General features: G+C 42.8%; 1 protein-coding gene across 2 annotated transcripts in view; it reads right to left on the bottom strand.

Annotated features, from left to right (window-relative positions):
• The window catches only part of STON1 (stonin 1), a 35949-nt gene that overhangs the window by 11341 nt on the left and 10952 nt on the right, over nt 1–13656 (bottom strand). The window contains exon 3 of one of the 2 annotated variants that reach the window (XM_075147338.1): nt 124–225. In XM_075147338.1, the coding sequence (XP_075003439.1) occupies nt 124–225 (102 nt within the window). Of the gene's footprint in view, nt 1–123; nt 226–8740; nt 13285–13656 lie in introns of those variants that run through there. The other variant, XM_075147337.1, reaches the window with a different exon arrangement.

Genomic DNA, 13656 nt, shown 5'->3' with positions numbered 1-13656 from the left:
TAACTGTAACTCTAAATTAGGGCAAAAGTTTGCATGTTTTGGAGGGCAAAGAAATGGACAGGTACATCATCTCAAAAGACAAAAAATACACAACTTCTATTAATGCAGGGGAACCCAACAAACCTGCTTCAAGTCTTTCAGAACCTGTTCCTCTAAACCCTCTTCTGCAAAGAGTTGCCGCACACCTTCAATCACATCTTCGATAATGGACTTGTATAGTTTAGGCTACATAAAAAAAACCCAAAATATTTTCAAGTTAAGATGAACATTAAGTCATTTGAAATGATAGCACAAAGTCTAATCTCGCTGCAGAAACTCCTGTAACAAAGTGAACAGCATGAAGAGATCAGTGTAATAAACTCAATACTGTGTCAAGTGCAAAGGTCTGCAAGTCCACTCATTCTTTTAAATCTGACATTCCTGGGAACAGACATCCCTGGAAAAATACTGGATTCAGGCTTCAAATTATTGGTTTCTGCAGGCTACAGAAATGCTTAAGAAAATCGTAGAGACATTACAAAAACAATTGCTGTGCTGTATTTTCTAACAAGCATGTCTAAAATGTTAGTTTAAAACTGACACTTACCGCTTAGTGTTATCACCCCTAACTTAAAGACCAACCAACAATACAAGCTACTAAAAATGAGATGTGCCAATTCTATCAGAAGCATAATGTAAGTAACCTGCAAGAAACGACAGATTTTTTTTTTCTTTGTGGTAATAGTCTGATGCTGCATAGTAGTTTAGCTATGGAAATTTCAACACTGCAATTATCAATACATATCATTCATCTTATATTACAATAGGACTCCAACACAACATTTTACTCCTTCTTCTGCCCATGTCAGTGATTAAATCCTAATCCAACAGTCAGACCTGGACAATAGACACACATAAGCTTTAAAATGCATCCATTCCGATGCTTTTAGCAATTTAAAGCTTATTAATCTTGACTATCATTACCACCAGAATAGTCTACACAAGGTGAAAGATGAAGTGGAGATTTTTAGGAAGCCTTAGAAGTTAAGATTCCAGGACAGTAATTTATATTTTTCTAACTTAACATCAAATTAATGTTCTACTGCTCTAAAGTTGTTCAAAGCTGCAGACAATAAACAATGTTTTAAAAAAACCTAGAAGTTATGAAGAAGTAACAAGTTACACTTTTTGCAAAAAGCTATCAGCACAACACAGCACTACTTTAAAATAACCATACTAATGTATGGTTTCTTATGGGAGGTTAAAGATTTCCAAGAAATCCCCCAGAACATTTCAGAATACTAGGAAGATGAGGAGAAAAAAAAAATTGACTCTTGGACCACTACACTAAAAAGATGTTGTCTAGCCCACATGTCAAATGCTTTGCCTTCATTGTTAATCCAGAAGAGAAACTGAATTTAAATCTTTCAACGGGCCTATTCCTCTCCCCAGGATTGCCAAGCTACATTGCATTAAGCAGAGTTTTACAGTAAGAACAAATATTTATTATGCTATATAAAAAGTGTACATAGCAACTGTAAAGTTCAAGCACTACATGTTTCCAAATTAGAGAAAAACGGTTACAGTGCAGACATTACTGCACTCCAGTTTCATCCCTCTGCACACAGGCGCTCCTTTGCCAGAACCGGTCCATCCGTAACAGGAACGCCCAGCGCCATGTCTGAAAGAAACTCCGGTTTTCTTTGGAAAATGTCCTAAGAAACTGCGGTTTTCTTTGGAAAATGGGTTGTGATCAACACCTCATGCCAGCAAAGCCACAAGCACGTCTCAAAGCGAAGCCTCCAGGGCTTCCCGGGGACTCCTGTCGCCTGAAGGACCTTCTGAGGTCCCAGGTAAGGAGAGGCGGCAGCAGGTGAAAGCCGGAAGGGACTCAAAGCCGCCACCTTTCTCCCTGGCACCACGAAGCCTGCACAGCGTCCCTCCGCACCCCGGAGCTACAGAGTGGCTCACACCAACCCCTGCCACGATGCTTCTCCCCACAAAACGCTTTTTTTAACACCCCCGCCCCCCAAAATAATGGCATTCGAAGTCACCCCTGGCCTTCCCGCGCCACGAAAACGGCAAGCCGCTCCCAGGGCTCCTCCCGGGGACTCGGCGGGGCGGCACCGCCTCCCGCCGGGCCCGGGGAGGGGGAGGCGATGTCCCCGGCCCTCGCCCGGCTCCATCCCCTCCCTCCCGCGCGGAGGAACAACCAGACCCCGCCGAGCCGTTCGCAGCCCCCAAGCCCGGCTCCGCGCCGCGGGGTCGGGACCCGACCCGGCCCGGCGTCGCCGCCGCCGCAGCCCCTCACCACGGGGTTAGCGTGAGCCATGGCGGCGGCCGCCATTACCCCGCCCTCCCGCCTTAAGGCGCCTTTGCCACGGCGACGCGGCCTGCCCGCCGCCGGCCCCGCCCGGGCCCTACCCCGCCTTCCCCTGGTGGGCTCCCTGTTTTCCTCCCTATCCCTGGAGGACCCCATGCAGTGCCACACGCTGGGGCGTGACGGAGCGCTGGGTACTGAAGCCGGGTTTCTTCTTTCAGCTCCTGAGACCAGACAGAGGGTCCGGCCGCTGCCCAGAGGGGCCCGGTTTGCAGTTGGGACCCTGAGCCCGGGCCTGAAACTTCAGCTTGTGAGCATGGGGGAAAGGAGGCTTTGTCTGGAGAACCACAGTTGCCCCGTAGTGCAAAAATATACCTAGGAAAGCAGGCTAGAAAAGCATAGGATTTTGTTCTAATAAACTCTGAAGTCATTATTACCTCATAAACAGGGAGATAGCTCAAGCTACCGGTTAAGTAGCAGCAATCTGGTACAACTACTCAAATTATTGCTTACATTTGCAGCAATCTGTTCATACGTTAATACAGAGATGTACCAATTTAGCAGCTACTCATCTGGAAAAATATTCATTAATCTCATACATGTAGGAGAATATATGCTTGGGTCTTCATACACCACCTGTCCGTACATGGATTGGTGTTCCCCTGATGATCATGAGAACCTAGAATCACCATCTTCTCTTTTTCCTTTCTTTTTCCATTTTTAGGTCACTATGTAGTTATAGTGCTATTTGGCTTGTGAAGAGGAGACTCACCCATTAAGGTTTAATTTTTAAGGCTGACTTACACATCCTGAAAAATGAAAAGATTTTAATGAAAATACTGACAGACCCTTTATAATTATATAGCAAGACTAACAAAAAAAAAGAAGCAACATCCATAATAATATTGTAAGTTGCATTTTCACGAGTGAGACAAATGTAATTTGCTATTGAAGTAATTTTGCTCTGCAATAAAATATGTTTTATGACACTGTCTGGGTCTTGAATTAAATGGCAGTTGCATACTCAGCTGTTCTGTATGCTGTGCATCATCACGAGGAAAAGGCGAGACATGTTGCTTTGCTTATAGAATAATTTAAATAATAAACCATATTTTTTTTAAATCACAGTGCTCATTTGAAATTGTCTGGGATAGTGCATACCAAGACCATCATTATTCTTCTCCTGTCTGGTTAGTCCTGTCGTGTTAGCAGAGATAGTGGGAAGAAGTTGCAGCCTTTAGGATCTCACTGGGCCCTGAAGGTTGCAGATGATGATCCTGCAGCTGGCTGCGACTTATTCATGAGACGGATAAACCTGATGCAGAGCCATCTATCTGCCAGCATACCGTACAGCAGCTTCAGAAAAAGTGGAAGTGCAGAAAGAAGATTTATAAATGAGTTCCCTGCTTTCTGCCACCCTTTGTTTATCTAGGGATTACAAAGTGCCTTGAAATTGGCACAATTACTATGCCTAACTTCAAAAAGAAAGAGAGGTTGGGGAGCTTGATACCAAAGGACTACTCGGCTGTGTCAGATAGTGGTCGAGTTACTTTGGCTATGTCCAAAAATATGCAGACCAAAGCAAATGATCTTCACCTGCACTTCAGGCTGACAGGTGTCTGTATTTGCACATACCTAGCGCATCCCACCAGCACAAGGCACTGGGGGCGTACCCGCTGTGTTGTAAATTATACCCTTTGTATTGCCGGTGAATACCAAAGCTCCGTCACCGAGGTCAACGTGTCAGCTCCCTTCATGCAAGGGACAGCAGACTAAGCCTACTGATGGTACGCAGCTATCGCTGGGGAGAAAGTAAAAACTGGGAACGGGAATACAACTTTCCAAGCTGCACAGGGAGGTTGCAGCAGGCGCTTCCTGCTAACCAGGGCACTTACACTGTCATCTGAGGTCTTTTACAAATTCCTAGAGAACATGTCTTTTCATCCAAGCTCTGCAAGCAGTGTATCCACTGAACAGCACGAGAAAGCCTGTATACACTGAAAAAACTAGATCAACTCTGAGCAAGAAAAAAATATAAAAATATCTGTGAATAGCATTACTCATACTAACTGGCTAGCTTTGATATTGGTGATCTCAACCTAATCAGCATATATGCAGTATACACTGCAGTATATCAGTATAATTGCAGTATAAAGTGCAACCCTGTAGTGATTTTCACGCTTACGGGTTTTGTTAACATTTAACCCCGCTTTTAAGAGAAGAAACTGAGGCATAGACACACCAGATACCTTGCCCAAGCTCACACATGGCAGTCGGGAACAGCATCCAGGTTTCGTCAGTCTTGGTTCAGCTTCCGATCCAGCTCTCCCCGTTGCGGTCTCTTTAACAGCTCACAAGAGTTTTAGAAGTCAGGCTATCGAGAAGATTAGCATGCTGTTCAAACCCTCCTGATTTTTCAGGTTTTTTGTCAGCATTTGGGATAGTGCTGCTTAAGGGCACCTCAAACATTCGTTTACTGGACAGGTTTTAATTTGTAATTATTTATACTCCTCTTGGTACATGATGTCTAGAGAAGATTTATTTTTGGATGATGAACCTTTATTAATCATTAAAAAAAAATTACCATTTTCAAATGCCTTCCCTCTAGAAACGGAGAACCCTCAGCAAACTCAGATGCTTGGTAATGAATGCCCTCTTCTGTTTAAAGCCAGCATTGCTGCTGTAGAGGACCACAGCTACTCAACCGCAGGACTGCAGAATTCTTTCTCAAGGCATATTTTACAAATACCATCTTGCTGTTCTTTCCAAGTAAAAGTCATCATTCTTAGGAGAAACCGGTTGCAGCATCCGGGTGGATTGACATGGGCAGAACTGTAATTTCATTTTAAAGATATTCTCTAACATATTCCCTTTGTTTTCAGCTGTTGACTCATAGATATATAGCACTCCAGTCTCATAACCAATTTTATTAACAGCGTGATTTTGTTATAAGCTCCATCATTTCCGTCGGAGTTCCAAGACAGATAACACTGGGACCTGTGATTTGTTCCTCTTTCATTTATCATGTGCGACTCCTGTTTCTTCAAGGGCCTCTCCTTTTTTACCTGGTTTAAACCACTTTATCAGAGGAACTGTGCAAAGAGCTGTCCCTTAATTCAATTTAATGACAAATTTGCAGGACGTTGGGTGGCATAAGAAGGGCTCTGACCTGTACAAACGGCTATATAAAAATGTCAGTCCTGATGGATTGAATACACTTGAATAGTACTGTGTATCTCAGCTCCTTGATAAGCCCAGAGACTTGTGTAGTATGAGTAAGCCTAATTAAGGATGAAATAAGCCTTGCCTCTCCTAAATACTCACCCTGATACGTATGCCTTCTGTGGAGAGAAAGCCTCAGAGGGAAATAGCAGCCACCAGCCATTTCACTGTCCTTATTCTTGTCCTTGCTTTCTACCACGTTCCGGCTGGTGCCCAGCTCAGCGCTTGTCTCCTGTTCCCTCCCCTCCTTTGCTGCCTGTCTTGTTTCCCCGGGTATGACGTACAGATGTTTATAGCACCCTCTTTCTCCAGAGAAACCCCAACCTCCTGCCCTGCGTCCCCAAGAAAAGCCCCAGTCCAGCTCCCTCCCCGTTTGTCTACTGCCTTTGCCTTCATCGCTCTCTAAGCCCCTTCCCTGCCATCTTGTTTTACCCCCCTTCATCAGTGGCTGAAATCCCACCCCCTCCTCACCTGTCTGTAATCGCCACTTATCCCTGGGCTCCCCGGCTCCAGGGGAGCGGGACTAGCTGCCGGGGTGCAGAACCACGCAGAGGCAGGGTGCAGCAGGAGGGTAAATGCCGGAGACGTCATTCCTCCTTAGCTGAATTAGCTGCTGGAAGTTCATAGTCGAGCAGACGATTGCTGAAGTCCAGCAGTTTTAGTGCGAAGTTAAATAAGAGCAGAGCAGCATGTTTTGGTCAAGGCCAATTTGCTCTAACTTTGCATTTGGCAATTTGGAGAGGAATAAAGCTGAGCGACCGCAGTAGCCCCCTTCACTAGCAGTGGGTTTTGCAGCACCAACCATACCACTAAAATCACCCGGTAAGTGACTTTGAGAGACAGGTTGAAGCACAGCTTAGCAGTCAGGTTCTCCTTTTTACTGCCTAATTGATACCAGTTTAACTCTACTAAAGAATGACTCAGATGTATGGAGACTAACCTGCATTGCCATACTGGGTCTCGGGAGCGTTTATGTGAGGATCCCAGTATTTGCTCAAGGTCATCTTCCTCAGCTTCCCTTTCTGAGCAAACGTGGTTGGGCTCCCGCTGTCCTGATACTTGACTGTACACACCTTTTCACTCTTCTTTTTTTTTTCCCAACTCTACTTTTGAGTAGATCGACTGCACACCCCTTTTGACAATATTAACCGCACAATGAGCAGCAAAAATAGTCAGTAACTTGTTCCCGTGGCTCTATGGAAACAGTTTCCATTAGCATGCTGTGGCTTTCCGTGAAGGGGACTAAAAAGGGGCTTTCACCTTTTCTCTCCAGGCAGTGGATGGCTCCCTCCATTTCAGATGAACAGTCATCTAAATCCTGGTGTCAGTACTTACATTTAGACCGTAAAATCTACTCAACATTACAGATGACTTGAGAGACGAAGGTTCCTCTCCGGAGAGCAGTCCAACAAGGTTACAGCATAGCTTACCTCTGGGTATCATCAAGGTAATACGTTCTTGCTTTAAATCTTCCCTGTTCCACTGCTGGGTTTTATTTGATATTTTCATTGCATCTCCTATAGCATGACTATGTCATTGGTCCCTTACATAAGCAAGATCCTCCTGTCCAGGAAGATAGGTTACCATTACCAACAGCTGTACAGCTGTGATGCAGGGATGCTCAAGACAGATTGAGCAAGTTCTGCTCAGCGCGTAATGGCAGCAAGTACTACAAGAAAGCAGGGCCAGCGGCCCTGAGCTGTGGCACGCCACAAGCAGGCACCAACTTGGCTTGTTCGGGTAGGGCACCCCTCACTGGGCCCCATCAGTCTCACAGCCACCTTACTTGTCTCCGGTGGCTCTACCCATGTCCACCCTTCTTCAGCTGCTCCCAACTCCTCCCCACCCCAGGAGAGCATTTTTCCCCCTGCAGCTACTTGCAACTTCGTTCTCAATCCCTTCCCTTGAAGGCACTTCTCTGCATGGGTTCCTCACTGCTTTTCTATTTCAATCCCTTCTATAGGTAAACTTTTCCCCTTGACTTGGAGAGGCAGCAGTTCTCCTTAGCCCTGGCAAACAAGCTCTGCCTGCTGCCCTTTCCTTCTGCCAACTCCCTGCTCCCGCTGTCTCCTCCCTCTTGCCTCCACCACCGGTCACTCATCGTGGGTCCTTTCCACTCCCAGCATGTCCCCACTTCAGATTTTTTTCCCCTCAGACTTTTACTGTTGAATATGGAAATAGAAGTGAAAGTTATTCAATATTAAAGCAAAAAAGCCATCACAATGCAATGTAACGCTAGACCTACCCACAACCAGAAATACCTAATCACGCTGGGTTTTGTGGGACAGCAAAGCAGAATTTGAGCCGATGCTTTTTCTTTTATTTCTATCAGTAAGAACTGAGCAGGGAGCATGAACATCACTTACAACATGTTATGATTGTTATTGTAAAAAATTACGGGTTGTTTTTACTAAGAAAAGAACAGGGCTATAAAATAGCACATACTAGGCATAGCACATACTAGGAAACTGTCCCAAAAATACATGTTTTCATGTTTTTACTTGTATTCTAGTATTTTACCATCTCACTTTTTCATGTACCTGAATCATATTGTTCATTGATACTTTTAAACATTGCAAACTGTTTAAGCTCTAGAAGGGTACTATACTTCTGCTAGACACCTGCTTTCCATTTGCAGGTGCTCACTGAGGGATAGAACACCAATGAAGTGAAAATGGATGTTAACTGTATTTCCCAGTGTTTCCCAGAATAGCCGACTGGTTTGCTACAGAGACAGCAGCATAGGACAAGCGGCATGGTTATTTTATACTTTAAGCCCATTCTTTGAATGCTGCCCCACAAACCTCTGCCTTATTCCCATATTTCCCCACAGAGGTTTCACTATTTCCCTAGTAACAGCTCCTTTCAAGACCAGACTTTGAAATGTGTGAGTCTTGAACAGTTGTCACTACATTATATTCAAATATCCCAGAGAGATCGGAGGAAGTACTCAATGGGAAAAAACTCAGTTATTCTTTGGCTTACTATTGTTATGCAAATAAGGCAGGAAAAGGGCCTGCCATAAATGATCATTAATGGAATATAGTGCATCGTTCAGCTTTCTGCAACTAGCTGTATGTAAGACAAGAAGTGATGTCCCCCACTCACACACAGAGTAGAACTGCTCTTTCTAATAAACTGCAATACCTGATCAACCAGTTAATTATAGTAAATGTAAAACAAGCTTGATAAATTTCTAGTGAGGGGACAAGAAACTGCTAGTTTGAAATACAACTTTATTTTTTTAATCAATATGCAATCTACAAAATGTTATTACAAGATTATCAGCATGATCTGTTTATACTTATACTGACAAAAGACCCAAATAAAATTATATTTTCCATTAAGAATAACAGCAGTGCTTCAGAGTTATCAAAATTATAGCTAAGAACGCTAACTGCAGCAGTTAGTTACTGTGTTTAGCCAACAAAAAGACAAACGTAAAATAGAGGTGTGGACACCAATACTGCAGCTAAGAAGTCCGTCAAGTAAAATAAATGCAACTAAAAGCAACATGTGAAAACACATTTTCAGGCATAAAGTACTTTTGGACAATTAATACGGAATCTGGAGGAAAAAAAGCAAGGAGCATAAGGATGACAGCGGCTTGCATCACGTTCAATGGAGTGCACCGTCATCCTCATTTCTCGAGAGCTGCTACACAGGGGCAGCCAGACCATCGTTCCCAATCACTGCAAAGCTTCGACTTTGACACTCAATGACACCTCTTTTCCTCTCTTTTGTGCTCCTTTCTACTTGGAATAAGCAAGCATTGCAGGTTGTTTACTTACTAGCATCAAGAATCTCCTACAGTGTTTTTTTTCTGCCCATTACCACTTTTCCTTTCTTCTTTTTTTTTTTGCCTCTCCTTTATTCTTAGAGACTTTGATGCAGATCCCATTTTGTCAGTTAAAAGACTTCCATTGACTTCAATGGATGTTTGAATCCAAAATTACATCAAGTACCATTTACCTACAGTAATACAATTAGTATGAGAAAGATGAATGCAAAGATAAAGTTTGTCGGTTTCAGCAAATACGACAATCTGTAAATAAGGCACTGAAAGAAAGTTACTCTGTTTAATGCGTGGCTTTCAGTTTAAACCTGACAATTAGTGCAGCCTAAGGCTGAATAATTACCCTGTTCAGTCTCAAACTGATGTTTGTATGCCTTGCTGTCAGAATATTTAAAAATAGGCTGCAGTTTAATGAAAGAAAGTTTGGGTTGTCTGACTTTTTTCTCCCCATCAAATTCTAACTTCCTATTATATTGCAAAGTGAATTTTGGACTATAAAAACACTATAAAAATATACTATAAACTATATAAACCACTATGATAATAGCTGTTCTCATTGATTTCTGTTTAAAATATAAAATATCCCAAACCCTGCTGGTCCTTTGTGAAGGAAACGCAGATAATATCTAAATACTACCCTGCAGTAAATGTTAGCGAATTGTCAGCACCTTAAGTGACCCAAACAGTTGGAAGAATTTCAGTGACTGCAGGCGCTAGCTGTGGGCAAGCAGAGATCAGATACGTGCGAAACCTGGTTCCTCGCACAATGCCAATGCGCCTCATGGGTTATTTAAAGCTCCAACCCTTCTGCTAGCTCGACACTGAGCATCACAACAGCTTATAGCAACTGTTCCTCGTCTCCATTCTCCTCCCAAATTACAGTTAGACTACTTATAGCCCAGATTTCTAAAGAACCAAAGCCAGTACATTTACTCACTATCACCTGCTGTAGCCTTCATAGAAAATGTTAGCAAAGGAGTCTTAAATACTGAGAATATTTGGTCAATGGGTTGTACTCAAAGGACATCAGAGAACGCAGAAGAAACAGTAGAAAGGGGAAGCCAGGGTGTTTCTGCTTTAGCACGTTGCAATAGAATAGGAAGTTAGAATTTGATGGGGGGAAAAAAAGTCAGACAACCCAAACTTTCTTTCATTAAACTGCAGCCTATTTTTAAATATTCTGACAGCAAGGCATACAAACATCAGTTTGAGACTGAACAGGGTAATTATTCAGCCTTAGGCTGCACTAATTGTCAGGTTTAAACTGAAAGCCACGCATTAAACAGAGTAACTTTCTTTCAGTGTGGCAATATTTCTGTGGAATTAATTCTCTGTGATCCTGATCCAATTCCGATTAAAGTTAATGGCAAGTCTTGCCGGCCTCAGATGGAAATCCAAGAGTCTGCAACATAGATAAAGCTGTAGCTTGACGTTTTTACATTAACGAGTTCAGTAAGGCTGAATGATCATTTGCACCACACCAGATATAATACAGACTCACTAGCAGGAAAGAAGACTTGTAACGTGGCTGTTCGTCATTTGGGCCATTCAAAACAATAGCTCATCTCTTGAGGGTTCAACGCTACATGGGCTTCTTGAACACATCCCGAGATACAGCAGACACCTGATAGAAGAAAAGCAGCCGTTGCTTCTGCAGGACCCGTAACACCACCAGGTACCGAATGCCCAGGAAATGAGTGCTGCCAATGGGGGTCCTGCGGTGAACGAGTCCCAGAACAGCCTGGCTGTCCCCTTAAAAATAGAAAAATAGGGGCCAGCTGGGCAAGACAGGCTTTGCGCAATAACCACTGCTAACAGATCTATTGAATTAGCTGTGTTAATGTCAATCAAAACAAGTCAGCCGCAGACAAAGGTTAGTGCAGGTATCTGCAACACGTATTTTGCTTCCTCTACCTTACCGAGCAAAGAGGTTAATAGATACCGTAGCTCTAGTATTACCAGGGACTTCAGCAAATTGCAGAGCTCTGCCATGATGCCAAGTATAAATGTTTTGCCCTAGCGTACACTGTGCCCCTTAGTTCGCTGAGAAGTACATAAACCAAAATTAAATATGACTAAAACAAACCAAACATGACTTGAAGGTGCTAAGTCAAAACACGGATGGAGGATGCAACAGCTGAAACATACTCGGATCACTACTACACTCAAACGCTTGCTTAGATTTATAATAATATAATCTGCTAATAAAAAGGGATATATAGAGAAGCCAAAATACCATAATAGTCTATTTGGGGCTTTGGCAATGCAATACCCATAAAAAAAACCTCCCCTCGGGACTTACTATTGAATCTATTACCTATTTCATTATCAGCTTCCAAATGGGGGGAAAAGTTTATTGTGATGAACTAGGTTCATATTATGGCCTTCTGTTTCCTCAGACTGGTAATTTTCTCAGTGCATATCCCACATATTTCTACTTTTGGGGAATAACATTTATCTGTATTTTTACATAGTGTTCATATAAACAGTTTCAAGCTGTGACAAAATATAAAGTGAGCCTTAGTGCATTACTGTATTTTTATTCTCCACTAATTTCAGTTTGAAGTAAGGATAATTTTAGGAAAACTGCAGCACAAAAAAAAAAAAAAAGAAAGTATCAGGAGCATTTTTTTAATTTATCAGATTTTTTCAGACCTGGAATTACAGCCTGCAGAAAATGACCAAGGGGATAATGGCTGAGGGGAAGCATTAAAACCTTTCCCTAAATGCCAATAATTTGTTGGAAACACAGTTAACACATTGATACGAGGTTAGTAGCTCAAGCTGCCTGCTGAAGCGTCACAGCTTCACTTCCCTTGCGATAATCTATTCCTGCATTGTTTCCCCACAGAAAATGCTGCCTTTAGAGCCAGAAGCATGAAAACATCTCCCTTCCCATGCATGGAAAGACATGCCCTCTGTCTTAAAGGTTACTCAAAGCAACAGCTCCTGCAGTTTCCAAGCCAACATCTGGAACTTGCATCCTAAAGGAGACCCACGGCGAACGGCAGCAACCAGCCATTTCCTCAGTTTGTGGGGAAAACCCTCCGCTGGTGTAAATTCTCAAAGCTTCATCAAATGAAACAGGCCTGGACTGATTTACTCCTGCTGAGCATCCGCCCCTTACCTCACTTGCTGCCGTAGTGAGAAAGATTTGTCTAATGCTGGCACAGAAACTTCAATCACATCTGCCATATGTTTTTTTGCCCAAGAGATTACTTTGAGTGAACCTATAAAGTGCTGGGGAGGAAACACTCACAGCCACAGAAGAATGAAGAATATTATTGCAGAGGAACTTTTCCCATTTTACCAATGAAATCACCCAGTTTCCAACTCATTAATTGAGGCTCTTGTCGAGAATAATATTATGACTTGTTCTGTTCACATATATCGAGGGGAACAGAAACACGGGGGACTTCGGTTTTCAAACAGCACTAAAAAATGTAATTGCTCCTGCTGGACCTTACACAGATGCTGGTCTGCACATAAGTGCTCTGGCAGTTTTTATTGCTGGATATTATATGTCCAAGTGACATGAACTCTTCTGAGTAGTGCCATTAGGTTTCAATATGGAGTATGAGATCATTCCCAAGTCATAGATACGCAACAGGAAAATAATATATTACAGCCAGTCAATTAAGTGCTCACATCCTACAACCCTTTACAAGGCGACCTTACTCATACCACCATTCCCAGGACAGGAAGTTTACTTGAACGCAGGCCCGTCAAACCCGTACTCATTTGCAGAATCAAACCCAAAAGCACTAAAAAAAGAAAAAAATTCAATGACCGTGTTTATCCTAAACTAGGTCACTGCGCTTCTTCTAACAATAGAATTTCCTATGTAAATTGATTCCTACTAATATCCTCTGACGGTGCCTCCTGTCCTCTTTTACTGCACTAGGCAGTTGCCAGCCTTATCTGGATCTTCTCCATCAATCCTAATCCACTTCTTTTCAATTTCAACCTGTAGTTAGAAAACAAAAAAAACCCCAGGTAGAATTAGCAAATAATTGGGCACTGAAAATGTGATCTGCAGCAACGGCACGAATAAAAGCTTTGACACAGAATCAAAACATTTCCAGACCCAACAGATTTCAAAACCACTACTCCCCAAAATAGCTCAACTGAGGAAAAACAACACTGCATTTGCAGTTCTGTTTTTCAGCATCATCTTTGATCAGACAAGGAATTATTTTTTAATGATTCTTTTGCTCAAAGTCATTATCACAAGTGCATGCAAAATACGTTTAGAATACAAAGCACATTTGCCTTGCAAATACCATATGGGGGAGTGGGGAGGAAGAAGGGGAGGAAGAAGAGGAGGAAACACTGAAAA

This window comes from Calonectris borealis, chromosome 3, assembly GCF_964195595.1.
Source record: "Calonectris borealis chromosome 3, bCalBor7.hap1.2, whole genome shotgun sequence".
NCBI lineage: Eukaryota > Metazoa > Chordata > Aves > Procellariiformes > Procellariidae > Calonectris > Calonectris borealis.
Note: the sequence above shows the minus strand (reverse complement) of the source record. Positions and strands in the feature narration are given on the sequence as shown.